At 53.2% G+C, this 22,520-nt stretch overlaps 2 protein-coding genes across 6 annotated transcripts in view; both read right to left on the bottom strand.

The window, feature by feature from the left end:
* Llgl2 (LLGL scribble cell polarity complex component 2) overlaps positions 1-13,783 on the bottom strand; it is a 35,096-nt gene extending 21,313 nt beyond the window's left edge. For 3 of the 4 annotated variants that reach the window (XM_057774487.1, XM_057774490.1, XM_057774491.1), the window contains exons 1-2: positions 13,663-13,783; positions 2,922-3,026 (exon numbers count right to left, since the gene is read on the bottom strand). In XM_057774487.1, coding sequence (XP_057630470.1) covers positions 2,922-2,996 — 75 coding nt within the window. In that variant the 5' untranslated portion in view covers positions 2,997-3,026; positions 13,663-13,783. Of the gene's footprint in view, positions 1-2,921; positions 3,027-12,663; positions 12,728-13,662 lie in introns of those variants that run through there. The other variant, XM_057774489.1, reaches the window with a different exon arrangement.
* An 841-nt stretch (positions 13,784-14,624) lies between these two features.
* On the bottom strand, positions 14,625-22,445 carry Tsen54 (tRNA splicing endonuclease subunit 54). Of its 2 annotated transcripts, none has more exons than XM_057776300.1 (11): positions 22,376-22,445; positions 22,114-22,278; positions 21,957-22,020; positions 21,781-21,864; positions 21,395-21,493; positions 19,116-19,168; positions 17,455-17,553; positions 16,649-17,274; positions 15,954-16,014; positions 15,557-15,673; positions 14,625-15,066 (listed from the first exon to the last, which is right to left on the bottom strand). In XM_057776300.1, exons 1-11 carry the CDS (start codon positions 22,429-22,431, stop codon positions 14,916-14,918), a joined length of 1,575 nt encoding a protein of 524 aa, XP_057632283.1. In that variant the 5' UTR covers positions 22,432-22,445; the 3' UTR covers positions 14,625-14,915. The 2 variants fall into 2 exon arrangements, with proteins under 2 accessions (XP_057632283.1, XP_057632284.1); XM_057776301.1 differs by having other exon boundaries at positions 16,649-17,085.
* Between the last annotated feature and the right edge of the window lie 75 nt (positions 22,446-22,520).

Here is a 22,520-nt window from a genome sequence, read left to right as displayed (position 1 = left end):
CCTCCTGTGGCTCTGAGCGGCTTCCTGGGGCTTTCTTCTCAGCCCCTGACAGATACTCCAGACTCCCCCAAGGCCTCGTGCTTAGAGAAGTCCTTCCCAGCTGAGTGTAGGGGAAAGGCCTCCAGCCTCTCGCGATCTGACAGGGACTTGGGCTGATATTACAGTCTTGGCGGCTCCTGTCCATCTTTGCTCACCTTTCGCTTCTCCACATCAAAAGAGCCCATTGTTCTCGGCTCCCTCAGCAGCGGTCACCTGAGCTCAAGGTACAGCACAGGACAGGGGCTGGGGAGATGAAGGAGGAGCTGCCAAGCTTCCATCCATTGCCTAGTTCAGTCCTGAGCTGGAGTTCTCTGGGGTCTGGGAATCCTATACTCCCAGTCTCCCCGAGGCTGTACCTGCTGCCCATGTGGTGCTCTGAATTATAGGGGAGACCCCATGGTACCCTGTGGGCATCTCTGAGAAAAGCCATCTACATTCACCCTTTCAGGGCCCTAAACAAGGTTGGGCAGTTACCATTCGTGTAGAACTTAGGGGAACCATAGCGTGAAGGCTAAAATCAGTGTTATGCTGGGAAATCATGGTCCTTCTTCTGCCTTTCTCCCCTCTTACATCTCTCAGCAGGTCTCAGAAACCAGGATCCCCTAAATGAATTCCCAGCCAAGAGCAACTGCAATCCCCAGGTGACAACTAACAGTGTCTGGAGACATTTGTATTGTCACATCCGGACAGAGGCACGAGACTGGCATCTAGTCAGAACCAGGGTGTTGCTAACTGCAGTGGCCCGGACAGTCCTCTCAGCACAGCCCATCCCAGACGTCACCACTGTGGAGGATGAGACGCCCTGCTCAGGCCGTCCTCTCAACTCAGGGAACAATAAACCTGGATTGTCTTTTCTAAACTGTCACTGGGACACTGCCTGCCACGATCAGAATCTAACAGGCTCCGATGGTACAGCTTTCTCCTGGGCCATGGGGAGGGGCTGCCATGGGTATGACTCTTGAGTCTCAAATCCCCCAGAATCTGACTTTACCTTCCAATCCTACCCTACTAGATTCACCACACTCTCAGAACCTCGAGGTCTTGGTGTATCCAGGCCTTTCCTCCTGTTTACCCATCAGCCCCTCTCCACCCAGACTGAAGGGCAAAGACCTTACCAATTCAAGTCTTATAGACCCAGGCCTTGGTCGACGTATAGAGTAGGTTAGGTTTACTAGTAAGAGGTCGAGGAATTCCAGGCCACCCCCATATCCCATGAGGCCACATTATTTGGGGACCACCAGTGGGGCACAATAGAGGCAGGGGTAAGACTCCTTCATCCCAGCCCCACCCCAGCCTCACCCATAGCACAGAGGAACTTGAGGCCTAGGTTTATCCCTTTGCTGAGCCAGTCTGTCTGGTTTCTGCTAGAATTGGCCTCCTTTTCCCAGTGAGAGATTCTAGCATCACCAAGGACAGCAGTGGCACCTGGGGGTCACTCGGGCCAGCTGACGGATACTGACTGGTTCTAAGACTCACACCCAGCACCCAGGAGAAAGGGTGTCACCCTGTTCCCAACACCTGCACCAGATGACGGCCTGTGGCTTAAAAGCCAGCCAGGGAAAGAAGCAATCTCTGGGGAGCCCTGATTCTAGGGACAGGTGTTATGAAAAACTCCTAGGTGACACCTCCCACGGGGCTGGGAAACAGCAGGTGAGCGGGACCTTGACATGCAACTTTCTGGAGACAGATCTAGGAGGCACAGGCCAATAAACAAGACACAGCAGCTAAGTTTTCTGGGCCACGGTGCTAACACAAAGCTCCCCTGTTCCCAGTGATGTCTGTATACAAGCTCACTGCATAGGTGACGCGCATTTTCCCAGTCCTTAAGTGGTAGAGGTGGCTTTGGACCTGGGTGAGCCGACTTCTACACTTCTCAAATGAACAAACAAATCAAGACAACACAGAAAGGACGAGTCTGCATTTACTTGTTCCTTTCAGGGTGAGGGGATTCCAAACCTAACAACAAAAGGCATGTTTCCTGGATGGAGGGGCTGCTCAGTTGAGGGCTTGCCTACTATTAAAGGTTTGGGCTCAATCCACAATACCATTTAAAGAAAAAAAAAAAAAAGGTCAGAATTCCACCTATAGATGTGTCCTGTCCTGGAGGTTCAGACCCCAGGGGAGAGGATGGCTGACCCCAACCTACAATCTACTAGGACAAAGATCAAAGCAGAGGGCGAAGGCTAATTGGCCCCAGGCAGCTCCAGATTGCTGGTGGCAGGAGCTAGGAGCTAATGAACCACGCCACAGTCCTCTTTATGAGCCTGTGCAGGCCTTCCAAGGCCAGGTCTCCTTGAGCAGTCCAGCAAAGCTCCTGGCCCTTCAGATGTCAACTCTGGCCCCCTCCTGCACTTGATGGTTCCCAGGCTGGAGTCTGTGTCCAGCTTGCAGGGAAAGCTTTTGTTTCCTTTGGGGCGGTCCTCAGCCCCAGGGGCTGTAGCGTCATAAGGATGTTATAATATCAGGTCTCAAGGTGCTTTCATCTTTTCTGTCCCTCAGCGCCCTGCACAACCCGGTGACAATGCAGGTGGGGCCGATAGTTTTTGTGCCCATTATAAGTAGAAAGACAGAGACTTGATAGAGTAACTTGCAGAGTGAGATAGCCAGAGAGAGACCTGGGACAAGGAATTCCAAATCACAGAAAAATGTCATTCCTAGACAGGGTGGTGACACATCCCGTTTTGATCCCAGCACTCAGACAGAGGCAGAGGCAGGTGGATCTCTGTGAGTTCCAGGTCAACCTGAGCTACATAGACAGTGAGCCCCGTCTCACAAAAAACAATGTATCTCTTCCAAACAATGTATCTCTTCCTAGAACACCGCAGTGGGGTCTCTTGGGTAGTGAGGAACCCAGAGCACCCCTGCTCTCCCTCACCACTCACCTTGTTAAACTGGAACAGATCCCGCTTTAACCTTTCCCGGGCAGGGTCGTGTCCGGTTCTCAGGAACCGTCTCATCTTTTTCAGTTTGCAAACTCCACCAGAGCCCTGCCGAAGACAAAGGTGCCCGTGAACCCAGGCCCAGGATCACCCAGGCCACAGCTGCCCAGACCCAGAGTCATCCCTGACAGGCAGCCTCCAGTTGCTCTGCCCAAACCCAGCTTCACCTGCAGTTTCCGGTGCTCCCTTCCCTGCGTGGGCTCAGAACAGGAAGTTAGTGAGACCTTGGTTCCTGGAGGCCTGGGCCTGTCTTTCCCTGGCTGATGTTCTAATGCCACCAGATACCATAATGGGAGCAGGAGAAGCTGGGGGAGGAAGCCATTTAGCCTGGCTTTATGGGAACACGGTGGGCCAGCAGCCCTAAGGTTAATTAGCTTAATTGTTAACCTGTTTTCTGAAAAACCATAAATTTCCAGAAAGGGAAACTTTGCAAGGTTGGTGGAGGCAAGGCAGTCCTGTGGAACTCCTTGGTCAGAGCCCCAATGGGACAAGCTAAGGAGGGACCTGGGGCAGTTTCCACAGGACCACCCAGGTTGGGGTGGGGTCAGCATGCACCTGGGCCAGCCCTTCAGGGAGCCTATCAAAGCTAGTGCAGGGGACCAAGGTCTGGCTCCATGAGGCTGCTGGGGTCCCCAGGTCAATCCTAGCTTCACCCCACTGCTGATCCCCAGTTGCAGCTCCCTGAGTTCCCCGTGTACCTACAAAGGCTCCTTTTCAGGTGTGTATGGTGGCACATGTGTAACCTAGGCAACTGGGAAGACAGACAGAGGACCAAAAGTTTGAAGCCAGTGAGGGGTACGAAATGAGACCCTATTTCCTGCCACTCCCTAAAGAGGCTCCTTTTCCCAGGGGCTGCAGTGGAGCCCAAATCAAGAGAAGACACCTGTACCTAATAAAGAAACCAGATCAAGGCCCCCCAAACCACCCACCTACCATAGGAAGTGCTCCCAGCCCAAGGGGAAACTATTTTTGACTCCTTGGGGGAGGGGACATGAGCACCTAACTGACTTCCAGCTTCCAGTAGCAGCAGCTCCCGCTGACCAAAGAACACTCAGGCCTATCCCTAGGAACACAGGGGCCCAGGTCCATTACAGGACCGGCTTCGTTCCGCTCTTGATTAATAAAGAAAACAAACACAACCAGCACCCTTCAGCGAGGAGCCCACTGTGGGGAGGGGCAGACAGAGAGACAGGCCAGCAAAGTACGCTAAGTGTTTACCCTGGGGCAGAGTGGGACACCAGCCTCAACCGGGGTGGGGGTGCTTCTTATCTAAGATAAGAATATCCCGAAGGCTGGGGGCGGGGTGGATCTAGTTCAGTGGTGGAGTACTTGTCTGGCGTACAAGGCCCTTAATCTTCGGCTCTGCAATCAGTCAAATGGCCAGGACTTTCCTCATGAAAGGACCCTGTGGATTTAAGACTGGGAGTCCTAGTGGCTGGAGACCACTCCCACCGCCTCCACGGGTGGGTGGGTAACTAGGACTTGCTACACATCACATTGAGGTTGTGGAAGAAAGGCAGTGGCCAACATCCCCAGTCCCGGGGGAACTGTCACCCTCTGGGGACAACCAAAAAGTCATTATTTGCAGTGGGGGATGGGGGTGGAGATTAGAGATTCCACGTCGTAGAGAAGCCAAACCACTCTGGGAGGTGGGGGTGGTGGCGGGAGGTTGGGAAAATCTGGGTGCGCACTTCATCTGAAGCTCCACAAGTCAGGGAACAAGCATGGGGCATCAAAGTCCTGGAGGCTCCTGGGGCTGGAAGTGAAAACAGGCCCCCAGACTGCAGCCATCTCTGCCTCTGAACAGACAGCTGAGCTGGCTAGCTGAACATTCCAGCCGTGGGGGAGGGTGGCGCAAGCTCGTAAATCAGCAGCTCCGGCTCCTGGGGTGCAGGCTCTCCCCTCCCCAGTCGGGGTCACTGGGTCAGAAGGCACAGGAAGCTGGGAGTGACTCTCTGGGAAAGAGACCTACAAACTCAAGGGAAGGGACAAGAGAGACAGACCAGCCATCTGTACTAAGAACCCCCACAGGAGCTCAAAGACAGAAGGTGGCAGGAGAGAGGGGAGATGCCCCTCTTGGTCAGGAGGGCAGAACACTCCGCGGCGGCCACCAACCCCAGTGCCCCTTTAAGCTCTTGTTGCCCACCAGGGACCGTTCCAGACTCCCCAGAATGTACCTGTTGATAGTTTTAAATATTTTTTTGATCATGTCTCTGCTCACTGTAAAACATCAAGTCACAGAGGGAACTCCAGATAACCTCAGGAATATGTGGGTGCAGTCGGGAGTACCCCCTGCCCTCTGTTGTTTGTGATGGCAGAGTAAACACTACCGTCAGCTCAGGCGGAAGCCACCTGAGAGGGCAAGCGGAACAACCACCTGACAGAGGAAGCCAGGCCACAGACTAAGCAACTCACCCAAGGTCACCACTGCATAGGAAGCGGCAGAACTCAGCTCTGACCAAGGGTGACTAACCCTGGAATCGAAGGGCTTATAAAGGAGTGGATGAGGGACGGTCATTATGAGCGGGGATGCCTAATTACACGCCCGCAGTTAAAAGGCAGGGGCACGCGCACATACTCCCACAGGCCATGAGCTCAAAGCTAGCCAAGCAGTTTGGAACCGGATACTTGGCCACTGCTTTCAGAGCTGGTAAAAACTAGACTGGCAGGACTCAGCGACCTTGCAGGGGTCTTGCTGCTCATCCTCCAGGACCCCAGTGGCCTGGGAGATAGAAGAAGGACTTAGGAGCTGGAACCAAGGTGGAGGCGGGACAGGCATGGGGGGCAATGTAACTGCCCCAAGGCAAGGCATGAAAACATGGCACCTCTTCTCAGAGGACAGGTTTAGGCCTGGCTAGACTCAGTTCAGGAAGCCCCCACCTCCTCCCACCCCAGGCCATTTATTGGAGATAAACAAGTTCTCTGGAGCAGCCGAGGAAGTCAGGCAGGGGCTGTGAAGCCTGATACTGGGCAGATCCCGCCTGCCTAGCCTACTCCTGGGAAATGGGGAGGTAAAAAGAATAGGGGTGCATACCTACAGCCCCCAAGCCTGGTGACTCCTGGGCAGACAAGCTATGAGGGAGGCAATCTGGAAGGAGAGAGGGTAGAGCCAAAGGCTGAGTCTGTGGTACAGTGCCTGGCACCCAGCAAGCCCTGTGCTGGGTCCAAGGATGCTTCAGTGATGGTGGAGGAGCGGGGAGGAAGCAGCAGATCCTTTAGAATCTTTAGTCCAGGGCTATGGCGAAAACAAAGTGCCCAGGGGTTGCAGGAGGGGAAGCCTGGCTGGAGTGTCTTTGGTCAGTGTTGACACGGTCACCACGCTCTATGGGGGACACTATCTTGGATGCCCACACACAACCCTCACTGCTCAAATGCCCCTTACCTCCTCAGGCTGAAACTGGTGGCTCCCTAAGGTTCCCTCCTGACTTTTCTCCTCAAACCTTGGCCTGAGGAGCTGAAGATGCGAAGCAATTACTGATTTAACCCTGTTGAATCCTGCCTGCATGGAGTGGACATTCCTGTGGCCCCTTACCCTGTTGAATCCTGCCTGCATGGAGTGGACATTCCTGTGGCCCCTTACCCTGTTGAATTCTGCCGGCAAGGAGTGGACATTCCTTACCTGCTGACAACTGGCTGGCTGGCTGAAAGACTGGAGGAGGACCTCAGTGGAGGAAGTGAGGGCCACACAGGTAAGGGCAGGGCTAAGGGTCAGACGGTCAGGCAGGTGGAAGGAGCATAGTGCCTCAGGCCAGAACAAGAAGCACATTCCAGGAGCACTGGGGCAAGTCTAAGCTGAGATCATAGAGACCCGCACAGCGCGGCATAGCATAGCACAGATGACACACTGGAAAGATGAAAGGGACAGCCAGAGGCAGGGCCTCGGGGACATCACCTGTCCCACCACGCCACGTGCCCTCTCCTCTTTGACCCCCCCTTTTTTCTGTACAACCCTGGCTGTCCTGGAACTCACAGAGATATGCCTGCCTCTGCCTCCTGAAGAACCTTCACGCCCCTTTAGCAGCAGGATTCAAATACACATTCCTCACCTGAGCTGACCCTGATCCTGTCTGCAATGCCTGGCTGCCCCTAAGCTATGGGGATAGCTCGGCCAGGGAGACAGCTGTGCAAGCTGAGGACCTACTGAGCCTGACCTCCAAAGTCCAGGTGAAAAAGCTGGGCGTGGAGCTGTGTGCTTGTAATTTCAGCACACAGGCAGAGGAAGGAGGATTTCTAGGGCCCACTGGCCAGTCTAACAGACTTGGCAGGTTCCAACTCAGTGAAGGATCCTGCCTCCAAAAACAAGGTAGAAAGTACCTGGGCAATGACATCTGATGGTGACCCCGGCCCACGTCCCACCCCCATACATGTGCACGTCATATGTACCCGCTCACATGCATGAACACGCACATACACCTAAAAATAATACAATGAAATGATTACTTAGAATCACATGGGTGGGCCACCTATCCAGCTCCAGTGTTAGTAAGCTATAAGGAGAACGAGTAGCAACCTTAAATGACAAGGGGCTCAACCCTGCAGCAGAAGTCTACTTACTGAGAAAGGAGTAGTATACTGGGTTTTGAAGCAAGGTAGAATCTACTGGAAATAATAAGACACACAGACACACGATGAAAAGGTTATGACATTTATGTTAGATTTGTCTTCAGGGACATAGGAGGATCAAAGGGGAAGAGATGTATCCCCAGAGTGTGTGTGTGTGTGTGTCTGTCTGTCTGTCTGTCTGTCTCCATCTTGCAGATGCGATCGCTCGGGGAACACAGGATTCCTGTTTAGCCACGTTGACCTCAGCTGATGGGACACCCCGTTACAGACCCGTATAGACACAAAGCTGAGAGCATGCAATCGTCAGCTGGGAGGAAAACAGATGCTAACGAGAAACTGAGGCGGTAATTCGGGTCACCACATGGCTATTTGAGGCCAGGCTTCTGTAGGAAAATGGCTCCTCTGCCCCCTAACTTCTAAAGATGAATCTGTCTCCGTTTCTAACCCTGCTGGTCACACCCCCTGTTCAGAACCAGACCAGCCTCTGGGCCATCGCCCTATTGGGCTCCTACAGGGGCAGGCACTCAAGACTTGGGGGTGGCCATGTGAGCCATGCGGACCATTATCCACATAAGTCACTGCCCCTGTGTGTGGAACGAGCCCAAGAGTGACCTGTGGGCAGTGGTTTGATCATTTCCTTTCCTTCCTACTATGAGCTCCCACAGCCCCCTGTTAGCAGAACATTCCTGGGCCCCCAACTAGATCTAATAATGCACCTGTCTGGAAAAAAAGACTTGAAGAAAGTCTACACAGCTCACACCCTGTCTTCCTCTCTCATTTTCAGCTACCCCACGGGGCTATGCACTGGGCTTTCCATCCTTCCATCTCAAGACCCTAATGGAGAGAGCAGTGGAAGTGTGCAGAGTGACCGCAGGGGTGGCCCTGTCTCAGATTCGGATCTAGCCACGCCTGGGTAGGACTGGGGATCTCCAAGTCGGACATCTCCTATGGGGTGCCTGGGCTAATGTGTTCCCACGCAAACAACGTGTGGCCCAGCAGAGTCCATCTGTCCTGTTGGAGCCTCACCCAGAATCCCTCGGGCTCTTCAGGAGTACACTGTGGAATCCAAGCTTCCCTCACCTGTCCCCCGTGCTTGGGCTTCCCACAACAGTCACTGATCAAGGGACTGGCCCCCTCCCTTCCCCAACATCCTGTGTGAGGCCAGTGTGTGTGGCTTTAGCCTCTTGCTTGGCGGATGTGAGAACACCCATGCACCTCCCACTGACAGAGTGTAGGGCTAAGGTACCGAGGCAGCTGCTTTTCTGTCTGTGCCAACTCAGATGTCCATGGCTACTCTGCAAGGACTGGTGTTGCCTCTTACTCCTGGTCCCACAACACAGACAGAAGAACTCAGGATCCTCTGAGGGTTCTATCCAGTGTCCTCTCCGACATCCCCACATCAGGCTCCCCGGAAATGCAGTAAAGTGTATGGAGAAACAAAAGCACTCTGGGAGGCAGACAGTTGACTGGGTTACCCAGCCCCAGGCCAGCCTTATCCTAGGACCCGCTATCAGCCCCTAAGTGTGAAGAGAATGGCTGTCCCAGCAGTTACAGGGACAGGAGTTCCGTCCCCAGGGCCACACAGCAATTGAGGCACTCAGATTTTATTTTCAGAACTCTCCTGTCTCCTCAAGTCTTTAACTCAAATGCCCCCTCTTGTCAAGGTCAACCTTGCAAAGCCACATACAGCTCTACCCACCAAGGGACATCCTAATCCCTTCTTTGGTTCTTTCTATTCTACAGCTCGTATTACCTGCTAATGCTGTTTATTTTCTGTCATCCGGGATCTCCAGCACTTCAAAAGAAAGAAAATTCCAAGACAGGACCAAGAAACAATGAGAACTTATTGTTAAATCAGTGATTAAGCAGACAGTCCGAAGATTAGGTAGGCACAGTCTTCCCTAGTCATTGCCCTTAAGAATGCTGAGGCGGCCTGGCAGTGGTGACACACACCTAGAATCCCAGCAGAGGCAGGTGAATCTCAGTGAGCTCAGGGCCAGCCTGATCTACAAATCGAGTTCCAGGACAGACAAGACTGTCACTCAGAGAAACCCTGACTTGAAAAACAAAAGAAAAGAAAAAAGAATGCTGAGAAGGAGTTTACAGGGTCCTCAGAGAAATTTCCTCTTCTGTCCTCAAGACCCAAGCAAAGGTCACATGGGTGTCATGTGTGACATCCTCTGAGGATATCTGTGCAGACCCTGCCACAGATTGTGGCTTCAGGATACCAACTCCTTGGTGAGGAATATCCCAGAATAATATTATATAAAATAAAATAATAATATTATTTTTCCTGGGAGCACCAAGTCAAGTCCCTCAAGAGAGGGCTCCGGTCTCTTGCTGAATTCCTAAAGGGTAGAGTCAGACACCTCTCAGTTTCCCTGTCCCCACGCCCAAAGGAGCCTCTCCTAACTCAAGAATTCATCATCACAGTTCCTGGGAAGGGCACTGACTCCTCACAGGACCAGCTTTCTGAGACAGGGCAGACAGAGAAAGCCCTCTCTAAGAGAGTCGGGCACAGCTAGGAAGGGTTTCCCTGGGATCTCTAGGAAGCCAAGTCTGGGGAGGCCACGGAGTACAAGTGGCCCTGATGGGCAGGGCAGCTCCCATCTCCTACTCTGAATCCTGCCTGGGCAGAGGAAAACAAAGGTTGTTGAGCAGACCTGGCATGCCCAGCCCAGGAGGAGCGAGATAACAGTATCACTGGGAGATAAGAGCCCACTCCGAGCCCCCCCCCCCAGCCTGAGCGCATCTAGCTGCCAATGCTGCTCCCAGGAGCCACCTTGGAGATAGCGTCAGTTTTTCCAGCCTCCAGTGGTACCCAACTCAGGTGTCTCAACAGCTGCTCCTGGGTGTCTTAGAAAACCAAGAAGCTCAGTCTCCCCACAAGGCCCCAAGGTTCTGCCAGACCCATCCAGGAGAGCTAAGAGCCACAGGTTGATTACAAATCTTTTCTCCCAGGGCAGGCAGGGGCAGGGAGAAAGAGGACAGGAAGGGCACCTTCCCTTCGAGTGTCTTGAGGATACATGGAGCAGCGCAGGATTGTTCTCACTCCCCTGCCTGCCCCCCACAGGGTGTAGTGGAGAGGGGACGCCTGGGCGGAAACAGATCATGGGTTCTACACTCAGAAGACAGACTCAGAGCCACAGACAAATGGACACACGTGCAAGCGCACATTTACGGACAGGGAGAATGTCTTGCCCATCAGCCCTCCACCCTGGCTTTCCCAAAAGAATAAGGGAATTAATTTTTAAGGACCAGAGAAAGGAGGATGTCAGACTAGGAAAGGTCAATGCCCTCTCCCCCATGACACCAATCCTCATGATAAAATCCAGACCTTCAGCTTCAGTGACCAAAAGCCTACATGGGGCTAACTGGCACTTTTCTTTTTTCTTTTTCTTTTTAAATCCTTCTAGGAAAGTTAACAGATTCTGGTGGGGGGATACCTGCTAGGTACTAGGTCATCTGATCTCGTGTTTACATGTTCTCAGCAACCACTAGGAAACTCAGGCCCAGTGTGGTTAAGTGTCAGACCTAAGACTATTTGGCAAGAGCTGGAAGACAGGGTTCAGAGCCATCTGATGTTGGGGAACGAGGTTACTGTGTTTTTGGAAAAGGGTCTTAGGACTGGAGAGATGGCTCAGCAGTTAACATTTTCTAGAGGACTCAATTCCATTCCCAGCACCCACATCTGGCAGCTCATCAACTACCTATAGCTCTGATGTCATCTGGTTTCGTCTACATGTGGCATACACTCACGCAGACACACACAGACACACACACACACACACATAAATTAAAAGTAAAATCACACCAGGTGGTGGTGGCACACGCCTTTAATCCCAGCACTAGAGAGGCAGAGGCAGGCAGATCTCTGTGAGTTCAAGGTGTGTGTTCAAGGCCAGCCTGGTCTACAGAGACTTCCAGGATAGTCAAGGTTAAACAGCAAAATTCTGTCCTGAAAAACCAACAAATAAATAAATAAATAAATAAATCCCAGCACTTGGGAGACAGAGGCAGTTCTACAGACGGGGTTCCAGGACAGCCAGGGCTACACAGAGAAACTCTGTCTTGAAAAAAATAAAATAAAATCAAGAGGCTGGTCTTGTAGCCTTGTTTGCCCTCCAGTTTGTAGCAATCTTCCTGCCTGTCTCAGGAGTGCTGGGATGCAGGGGTAAGCTGCCCATCCAGCTCCTTGTCTGTTCTTCAAATGAACATATGAGCCTTCCTTTTTTTTTTTGTTTTCGGTACTCTTGTTCACTGAATATTATTTTATGGCCAGCAAGACAGCTCAGCAGGTAAAGGCACTTGGCAACAAGCCTGATGACCGGAGTTCAATCCTTAGGACCTGCATGGTGGAAGGAGAAAACTCTCCTAAGTTGTCCTATGACATACATACATACATACATACATACATACACACACACACAACATGTGCACGCCCAAACATATACACATGCACACATACAAATAAAATTTAAATGTAATAAGAGACTAAATTTGTTTTTCAAGACAGTTTCTCTGTGTAGCCCTGGCTGTCCTAGAATTTGTTCTGTAGACCAGGCTGGCCTCGAACTCAGAGATTCACCTGCCTCTGCCTCCCAAGTGCTAGGATTAAAGGCATATGCCACCATGCCTGGCTTGAGACTAAATATTTTGATATAATTAAAATTATCCCAATCTATATCTAAAGAGGAGCCATCAATGCCTCAAGGAAGAGTAGAGATGCAGAATGTCCCAACGACCTGGAAATGCTCTCCAGGGACTGGCCCAAACTGATCAGAGAACGGAAAGCTTGCTTTGAGTCCTGTCAAATGTTCTACATGCAGATAACTTAAAACTTCCGAACTTAGCTGGGTGGTAGTGGTGCACGCCTTTAATCCCAGCACTGTGGAGGCCGAGGCAAGGGGATCTCTGTCAGTTCAAGGCCAGCTTGTTCCACAGAGCAAGTGCCAGGACAGCCAGGGCTACACAGAGAAACCCTGTCTCAAACCAAAAAACCAAAAAACAAGCAAACAAACAAACCTACCGGTCTTGTACAGTAGAAACATCTCTTCCTCCATCCTCCCGCCTCTGTGGGTAGCTTACTACAGGGACCTAGGGGATTTTCTCCCAGACTCACTGTAACTTTGCTTTCTCTTAGGGAGGCCACAGTTCTTCGGCCGTGCAGCACAACTCAGTTCTTCCCACAAACATTTCCTTGTTACCCTGACACACCCATTCTCTCCCGGCTCAGAACGGCCTCAGTCTCCAGAGCCTGCACCAACGTAGGTACCCAAGGGAAGGGACGCGGTATCTAAGCCCCGCCCTCCTTACCGGAAGCTCACCTGTTTCAGGTGAAAACCTGTAAGAGCTACACCGCGGTTACCCCAGTTACGGCCACGTCCCACAGCTAAGGCCCAGTGTGTCCACCAACTGTCCAAACACAGTGAAAGCACAGCACACTTTCTTTGACAAGAATTTTCCACTCCTTGCCAAGTCCCACAGTGCAACCCCCAGCCATCAGCGTGTAAAACAGTCTGGGTCTCCATACCGTCGCCTAAAGGTGTCCAAAGCCGCCCGGAGCGTAGAAGTGGCCCCCTTTCTACGAGAGAACCAAGTCCCACCCGCGGACTTCCTGCGTCGGAGGATTAGGAGGCACAAAGGGCGGGCAGGGAGAGAGCCCAGATGGCAGAGGTAAGGGCTAAGCCGTCAAGGTAACACTCTCCAGACGCCGCTGGCGGACGCCGGGTCACGGGAAGCCGTGTCGCCCGGCTCTGAGTCCAGGCGCCTCGCTCGAGGGTCCGGGATTGGGTCTCCGCTCACCGTGTCCCCTTGCACCCAGCCAGGCCAGACACCTGTTCCCTGCTCCCGAAAGCCAACACGACTGGGCAAACCCGAGTCCCAAGTTTGGTAATCCGTGTGGCGAAACAGGAAAAGACAAGTTCTCAGAGCCACTTTCTACAGGTGTCTTTCTCCGGGACGAGCCAAACGTCGGAGATCTGGGCGAGCAAGGAAGGCAGACCTGGGCGCTGCCTTCTCCGACCCGCCCGGGGAAGCCCAGGGGACTCGGATCCCCTCGCGCCGCGCCGCCCCGAATGGTCCGCGCCCTCGAAGACCGTGTAAAGCCAGGTAGGCTCACCTGCAATCGCCGGCCGGGCCCTGCCAGAGGCCTCGGCGTTCCTCGGCGCCCGTCACCCGCCGCTCCGGTTCCCTGCGCCGGCCCACGGGCTGCAGGGCGGCCGTCTCCTTCCTGCTCACCTCCGGCGCTGCGAGCGGGAGGGGGGGCGGAGCCGCCGCGATTTACATACAGGGCAAGCCTGCCGAGCTCACGCCCCGCCCCTGGACCCGCCCCCTAGGTGGAGCCAATGGGGCGGGGGCGCAGCCTTCGAGCCCTCGAGGGCCGGGACCGCGCTCTGGCCAATCGGGGCCCCAGGAGCGCGGGGCGGGGCAGCAGCGAGGCGACTCACCTAGTGTAGCCAGCCCGACCCCGCCCTCACCTGCGCGCATCTGGTCACAGGACTGCTCCCTGTTGCCAGTGTCCCACCACCTCCCAGAACAGGAAATAGTCCCTAGGTGCCTTCTAGGATGGATGCCAGGTATCAGGATATGTTACTCTCGCAGCTGTAGCAGGCGGGCTCCTTTAAAGAGCATTCCTTCCAACTAGAATGACCCGCAGGTGCAGGTTTCAGACCCAAGAGTAGGGCCGTGTGGGAACGAAGGCATAATGGCGAGATGCTTAAACACTGCTGGGAGCCCCCCACTTCTGTCTTCAGTGGTTGACTGGAGCCCGGGGTCCAAAGGGCTAGCCACTGCAGGTAGGCTAGTTTTTTTTTTTTTTTTAGCTCAAGCTTGGGAGTTGCATGTGGGGGAAAGAACCATGGGGTGGTCCCTCTGAGTGGCTGGGGTCGAATCCAACCCAACAGAGGCCTCTCAGCCACCACCCAGCTAGCTGCACCCCGGTTAGGATCAACAGGACCATCTCCTCAGGCGTCCTTCAGACCTCGGTGTTAGAAGTCAGACAGACAAGTTCAGTGTGGACAAATGAGGAATGAAAGGAAGGAGTAGTCCAGTAAGTATATCAACCACAGCAGAGAACATTTCTTTTAATGGCTTTGGCTTTATGGCACGAAGCAGGCACCCCACTGTTTAAAAGGCACAGAGTCCTCTCTTCTGCCCCATCTCCTGGGCCTCTGAAATCAAGTCCTGAGTTCCAAGGGGGTCACTGCCAGGCAAGAGGGCATGGGGCAAGGCTTCACTCCCCCACAAACAGCAGATACCCAGGGCTATAGACCACACTGGCCCAGACAGTTCCTGGTGAGTCCTGTACAGGAGTCAGCCGACATGGTCCCTGAGAGCATCCAAGTCCCCAGCTCCCATCCCCAGTGCTGCATTTCAGTGCTCCAGATCCCTGGGCAGTGTGAAGTCTCTGAAGCTATAGAAGGAGATGTCACCGTGATCCACCAGGGCAAAGATCAGGGGGACATCCCCACTCTGGTAGGTCAACCGCTTGAGGCTGCAGAGGTCTGGGACAGGCTCGTCAAATCTGTAGGAATAAAGATTAAACAGAGGCCTAGTCACAGCCCACCCATGGCCCCTGGGCTGCCCCCCCTCCCAGACTTCCAGAGCTGGAAGGCTCTAAGACAAAAGCTAGGAATACAAGAATACTGGCCCCGGGCTCTGCTGTCTACAAACTCCATGGCTTTGATGTGCTTTCAGGAACCCCAGAGTAGAGGGTCAGCAGGACAGAGTGGGTTCTCACCACTCTTAGCCAGAAATCCCTTCACATCAGTTCCCTCCTGCTGAGTGAGCCCAGGACTAAAGCGGAAGAGAAGAGAGTTTACTGCAAAATGCCTGTAACGAGGAGCCAAGGATTCAAAAGCTTGGGTTCCTATGGCACCAACTGGCCATATGGCCTTAAGATAGGTGGCACTTAGCCCTCTGGACCTCAGATTCTTCTCAGGGACTGGCAAGCTGGTGGCAGGGATCAAGCGAGGGGCTAGCAGCAGGCAGGGTACTGCTCAATCATCTCGTACCCACTAATACACATTCGGACATAGGGTTTGCCAGGGTTGTTTTTTCGGAACGTAGCCACAGCGTCAGCTTGGTAAACATCGAAGCTGATCTCCAAGCCTCTCGACTTCTCCAGCAGCCTGAGGACCAGGTAAGAAACGTTACAAGGACTTCTCCTACCTCCCTCCACACCAAACCCTCCCCTACTACCAGCAGCTTCGTCATGGGATAGACCCAGCATCTTGTCATTCTTCCCTTTCCCTGATGCACATGAGAGTAGCTGTCACTGGAAGCTAAGTATGTGGGCAGGTGTCCCTGGGGTGATCCTCTGACTCACACCCAACTCCAGGAATCAAATCCCAGCTGTCGCTCCACCTGGCAGCCAGTGTCATGGAGACAGCGAGCGCAGCTGAGACTCACCGGTAACCTCCATCAGCAAGGTGTGTTGTCTGCAGCACAGAGACAAGTTCAAGGACCGCAGCTACAAGGGCAGTGAAAAAAAGATATGGAGAAGGGGAGTCAACTTCCTACACGCTCCTCTTGTACTACCAAATCTGCTAACCAGGTTAGGACCACCAGATTTACCAGAATGTATTTAGTAAGGTATGTTCCACACAGTAGCAGTATTTAGAACACGCTTATCTGGTAACCCTGCTCTCCTCACCCACCACTCTACCATGTTCCCATGATGCCTTTACGGAGTTCTGAATCTGTTACTACACTTAGCTCAGACCACAGACTTAGTTCCTTGTGTTTAAAACCAAGAACAGACAGTGAACTTTCCTCTTATTTGGCTAAAACCTCTGTGGCACCACCATGTTCTGGCTAACAGGCTGTAAAGGTGAGGGACCTGAAACTGGTTGCTGGCAAAACCATCCAGCATTCTTGGGTATGGTCTTAAGGATGCGGGTACACCCTGCAAGTGTCCCTGGGCAATCTGGGCTCTGCTGGGGCCACGATCCCCACCTACAGAGGAGCCTGTGTGGGGCCCACGCCACTGCAGCCTTCTCCTCTCATACCTTAGGCATCAGCCAGCCCTGGTCAAAATAGCCCTTTTCAAGTCTCATGATCCTTCTGCTCCCAGTGGCCTATGGTATAGCAGAGTGAGGGGATACCTGGGGAATCTGCTTTATCAGGGTTGAGCAAGGGAGTAACAGACTGGCCCCATAGGTGTGGAGGGCGGGGCTGGCTCTTCTGCAGCTGTCGCCTCTGCAGCAGTTCCTTGTACTCCCGCCAGCTGGAGCAGCCCTGCACCTCGGGATCTGCGTTCACATCCTCCCGGAACTGCTGCACCTCTGCTTGCTGGTCCCGGTCTCTCCGGGAAAGCTTCTCCTTCCGCTGGTTCAGCTTTTGGCACCAGGACTCAGCATCTGTCCCTCGCCCAATGACATTGGCAGGGAGCAGTTCTGGGGCTGGGGCAGGCAGGAGGGTGTGGCGGCTATCTGAAGCCATGTTGGGGAAGGAGATCTGCTCAAAGTTCCAGCGTGGTTTAGGAGCCCCCTCGGCTCCATTCTTGATTTTATCATTCTCCTGGCCACACTCCACATCCTCCCTGGCCAGAACAGGGCAAGGCTCTGAAGACCCCTGAGCCTGAAAGGAGAGTCCTGAGCCCTTTCTGGGGCTTGACTCCGGGGACTTCTCTGAGTACTGGCTACTCTGGTCACAGGCAGGTGGGCTGGAGGCTGTCCCGCTCATGGGGGGCAGGGAGTTCTGCAGAGCCTTAGCCTTCTTACTAACAGACCTTAGAGACATGGGAGGAAAAGCAGCGTATTCCCCTTGTTACTGTCACCAGGACAGGTGTGTCCCACTGGAATTGAGGTGGACCCCTGCTGTCTCCCAAAGCCTGTATGAGAGCATCACAGGTCCCTTCTTAAGCCCAGAGCTCATGATACCCTGGGGTGGCAACAGCAGGGGGCATTACCGACAGCTGGAGCTCCTCTTCCTCTTGCCAGTCGCGTCCTCCAGGCACTGGGCATAGCCATCCAAGTTAAGCTGCCTCTCGTAAGGGGACACGACAGAGCTGTGGGACGAGAACAGCAGGCAGGCAACAGATCCGCCTTCTCAGACCGGTGCTGCCGGCAGGGTTTGGGAGGGAGTGGCCAAGAGGATGAGCCAGAGGCCAGAGGCAGATCCATACCCAAAGGAAGGGTACCTGGGAACAGCCATAGGGGCCTAGTCACCCACCTCTGTCCAGGTCCCAAGTGTCAGCAATAATACCTGTGTAGCCCTGGCTGTTCTGGAACGTGCCATCAGGTACACTTTTATTTCTTGCACATACATACTACTGTTTCTCTGCTTGTTTCTGTTTTGTTTCCTGACAAAACTGACATTGTACTAACACACTACTTTAAATCTTTTTTCTTCCCCACTCAGTTACACACTGTGGGCTCAGACCCTCATCACTTAGCACCATAGCATTCTTCCTGCTATGAGAAGGGGAGAGGGCATGTGACAGGGAGAGAGAGACAGAGAGAGAGGGGTATGGAGGGGAGAGCACCCAACAGCAGAGTGCCTCTTGGGAGCTGTCTATCTTGTTTGAGGAGGGGGTTTCTAGTTGGCTTACAGCTCACTGATTAAGCCAGGCTGGCTACTGAGCCCCAGGAATCTGCCTGTCTCTGCCTCCCCAGTGCTGGGAATATAAGGACAAACACATGGCCTTGGGTACTGAGGGACTGGGCTCAGGTCCTTGTACTTGCTGTGAATCCCCTCCCACCACTCTGTATTTTTATAGCTCCCCGTGCTGCATGGTTCAGGCACAACACGGTGGATAGCCACGAGTGCCTATTCACATTAAATCCAAGCCAATTAAAATTACAAAATGAGACCTCGTCCTGTCATTGCCGCAGAGGGCATCTTTGTACTGCACAAATCCTAGGTGACGACCGCTTTAAAAGAGCAGCCAGTTGTGTGGGTAGATCTCCGCAGCTGAGCCCGAGCTTCTCAAGTACTGAATCTACAAAGTGATGGCGTTTTGCGACTGTTCTTTACTACATAATAAGCAGGTAGCGGCTGCGATTTTGTTCTGTTCTTCCTCAGCCACAAGTTCAGGGTCTGGCATCAGAAGGTGCTCAATAACACTGCTGAGTGACGGAACAATTCTCAGGAGGAACTTCTGCACACAGCCATGCCTGTCTCCCTAGAACAGATCCCACTTTGGGGAACTGCTTTAGGGTTTTGGGGACAGACTGCAGAGGCAACACCAGTTTCTACTAAGTCTGAAAGTGGCTGTGGCATTCAGCAGAGCTGGACCACTAGGTAACAGAGGGAGATCTAGCCTGGCCTAAGAATGTGAACGGCACCTCAACTATAAATCCCTCCCCAGCCCCTCGCTCATGCATGCGCTCCACAAACCGGCCTGCACACCTACATGCCAGGCGCTGGCTACTGCGGTTCTGCGCTCACAGTGAGCTGCAGGTACTTGGTCATTACCTGAGCAGGGCCCAGTTTGACAACCCAGGAGAAGGTGCAGGCATGGAATTCACCCCCACATGCTGCACTGAAGCCAAAGGTCCCAGGTAAGTGGAGGCCACTATAACGGTCATTCAGGTCCCCCAGCCGCAGTGGATGCGTCAAAGGACTTACCTTGGCTGGAACCGGCGAACCACGTAGCCTAGTCTCTTCAGGTGGCTGAAGACCTCAGGAGAAGAAAAAGGAACTCTTAGATGCTTTTTGTTTGCATGTTTGTTTGCAAGGCTCTTGCTATACGGTCCTAGCTATCCCGGAACTACGTATACCAGCTAGCCTCACACTACTCAAAAGTCGTATTTCTCCCTCTAAACCTCTATGTGCTAGAATTTTGACAGGTACTGCCATGCCTGGCTTAAATGTCCACTCTTTTTTTTTTTTTTTTTCCGAGACAAGGTTTCTCTATATAACCCTGGCTGTCCTGGAACTTGCTTTGTAGACCAGGCTGGTTTTGAACTCAGAGATCTACCTGCCTCTGCATCCCCAGTGCTGGGATCAAAGGCGTGTGCCCCCATGCCTGACTTCGATGTCCGTTCTCTACAGTAACATAATGGTTTCTCTAAACACAAGTCATTTCCTATATCTCCCGAAACTCTCTCTCCTATAGAGCTCCAGGTTCCAACCTCGGGACTGCTTGGAACACATTCTATTATAAATATTACCCGCCAGGCCTACTGGTTCAAGCTTGTAATCCCAGCTGCTAGGGAGGCTAAAGTAGGGGGATCACAAAATCATGGTCAGTCTGGGGTACAGAGTGAGTTCAAGGTCAGTCTGTGCAATTTCCAAAGTCCCTGACTCAGAAATTAAAGAGAGGGTGGGGCCACAGCTCAATGCGAGAGTTTGCTAGCACATATGGGCTGCTGGATTCTTCCCCAGTAGTACTAAAAGTAAATTAGCAAACACCATGTTCCAAGGAAGTTTCACTATTTGAATTCTGTCTCTTATTCTGGGTACAAGTGACATCTAATAATTTATCGACAATACAAATCTCAAAAGAAAAACACAAACAGGGGTGGGCCTCCTGGGAAAGACCTACATCATAGAATATGTTGACATTAAAGTCTAGACAAAACAGTGGTAGACAGTGTCAGACATCACCCCACCTATCCAACCCTCCGCAGACTTGATGGGAATAGTCTCCGCTAAGTAGCCACACGTTATTGCTTGTGTCCTGTCCCCACAGCAGAGGAACAAACCCAAAAGTGTCCCCATCTCACTCAACCTCCTCCCAGCATTCAACACAACTGACTGTTTTCTCCTTTTAAAAGCGAGCACAGGGCATAGTGGCCTTTAACCTTAGCACCTGAGAGAGAGAGTCAGGCAGATCTCTTAGTTAGAGGCCAGCCTGGTCAACATAGTGAGTTCCAGGACAGACAAATCTGCACAGTAAGATCCTGTTTCAAAACAGAACACTGAAAAGAAGAAAAAGAGAGGAATGGAAGATTGTACTAGAGGCTTCAGTGCGGTTTCCTCTTCTCCTCCTGATCTCGGATGGGTCCCATCTCTCCACTAACCTTCCCACATCTGTGAGCTCCAGGGGACAGTGACAGTCCTCTGTTGGTTGCACGCCCTCAGAGACAATGGCTTACACTATCCACAGCATGCAAACATCCAAGGTTATATTCCTAGCTTTGCCCTCACCTTACATTCTAGGTTGTATCTACTGTGTGCCTGAAATCCTGCTGGATGTCCAGGAAGTACCTCAACGTTACTTTGTATCAAACAGAACCCCTGAGTGGGCCCAGTCTTCCATATAAACACCCACCTCAGTCTTCCCAGCTAGATGACACCATGGTGGTCACAAGCCTTGAGTCTCTCAGTCATCCAACCTTTCTTCCAAAACACTCCTGCCATAACTTTCCCTGCTCACTGCCCCTAGCCCAGGCTATACCTTCTTTCACCTGAAGGATAGTCCAGAACAGATCTTTTTCCTTGTCTAATTTGATCTTCCACCAAGCACTAATTCTCTATTTGGTTCTTGTTTGTTTAGTAGTTCTGTTTAAGGCTGGGTTTCATTATGTAGCCCAAACTGATCTTAAACTTGAGATTGTCCTGCCTCAGCTTCCAGAGTGCTGGAATTACATGCGTGGTTAACCATGAGAAGCACAATGTACTTTTTGTTTTGAGACAGAGTCTCCAAATATATAGCGTAACGGCTGGCCTGGAACTCACAAAGATTCTCCTGCTTCTGCCTCCTGAGCACTGGGATTAAAGTGTGCACCGTGCCTGGCTACTTAGTAACTTTTTATTACCCAACTGCCTCCTCTGACCATAAGTCTGACCGGCACAGGCTCCTAACTCTCCTATAGCTGTGATATTGTGTTTGCAACCTCAGAGGTACTTGTCACCGTCCATTGGCTTGACCAACGGGAGGCTCCTTGCGAGGCAACTGATACCTGATATTGTAGGAAATTCAAGGTGTCCTCAGTCAGCAGCAGCTGGTAGGCCTCTTGGATGGACAGTGGTAGGTCTTGGTAGAAGAGCTGAATAGAGCCCTGGAAGTGGACCAAGGGCTTAGCTGTGTGTAACCTTCCTTCAGCGCCCAAGCCAAAGGCGGTCAACTTCTTGCCTCTGACCCTCTCCCCTCTACACCCCCAGCATCACTGCATGACGGTGACCAGCTAGGAGAGAGGACTAGCATCATCCCTGCTGCCTGTGTGGCATTCTCTTCTGTTCTCCAAGTCCACCTTTAAGTTCACCGAAAACGTAATTCTGAATTCTTCCTGGTCCTTCCCATTCCTTACTCTGAACCCCTTTCCCACAGCCCCAGGAGCCCACTCACACACTCCAGCAGATACAAGGCCTCTTCGGGGTGAAGCCGCTGCCGCCCTTGCTCTGAGTAGCCCATGGTCTGCCAGAATTTCCCCTGTGGGGCATCAGCGCAAGTGTCACCAAACAGCTAAGGGGACCGAGGAAGGGGATCCACCCCCCAGCCGCGGAGATGCTCGGGCCGCTCACCGCTGGCGACTTCAACTCCACGAAGCCCTCTTCGGGTCTCCACTCCGCGGCCACCAAGCTGCCCCTGGCGAGGAGTGGGTTGGGGGCGTCTCGGTCTACACGAGCAGTTCCCGGCCCCCGCCCACCCGGCCCCGGCCCTGGCCCCGGCCCCTCTCACAAGCGTTCCACGCGCTCCTCTGCCAGCAGCTGCCACAGCTCCTGGCGACACAGGCGCAGCCGCTCGGCCTGGGCTTCCGAGCCGTCCGGGAGGAAGTCTTTGGGGCCATGCGACCGCTGGGGCAGCTTCTGGGACCGCGAGCGAGCCGCCCGGAGTTCCGAGGCGCTGGGGCGAGCCGGGGACACGCGGTCAGCACCACGGCCACTCCGCGCGACCCCGGGCCCACGCCACCCCCCCACACCACCCCAGTGCCGGGGAGCACCTGAGCACACGCCCCGCGGGAACCTCCACGGTCGCGGGTTCGGAGTCTGGCTCCATCGGGCCGCCGGCTGCGGCTGCGCGCGCACCACCCAAGCCCCGCCCTCCCCGGAAACGTGACGTCCGTGCGGTCCTAGCGCCCGGCGCTC

Source organism: Chionomys nivalis, chromosome 7, assembly GCF_950005125.1.
Source record: "Chionomys nivalis chromosome 7, mChiNiv1.1, whole genome shotgun sequence".
Classification (NCBI taxonomy): domain Eukaryota; kingdom Metazoa; phylum Chordata; class Mammalia; order Rodentia; family Cricetidae; genus Chionomys; species Chionomys nivalis.
This window is presented reverse-complemented; position numbering and strand designations above follow the sequence as displayed.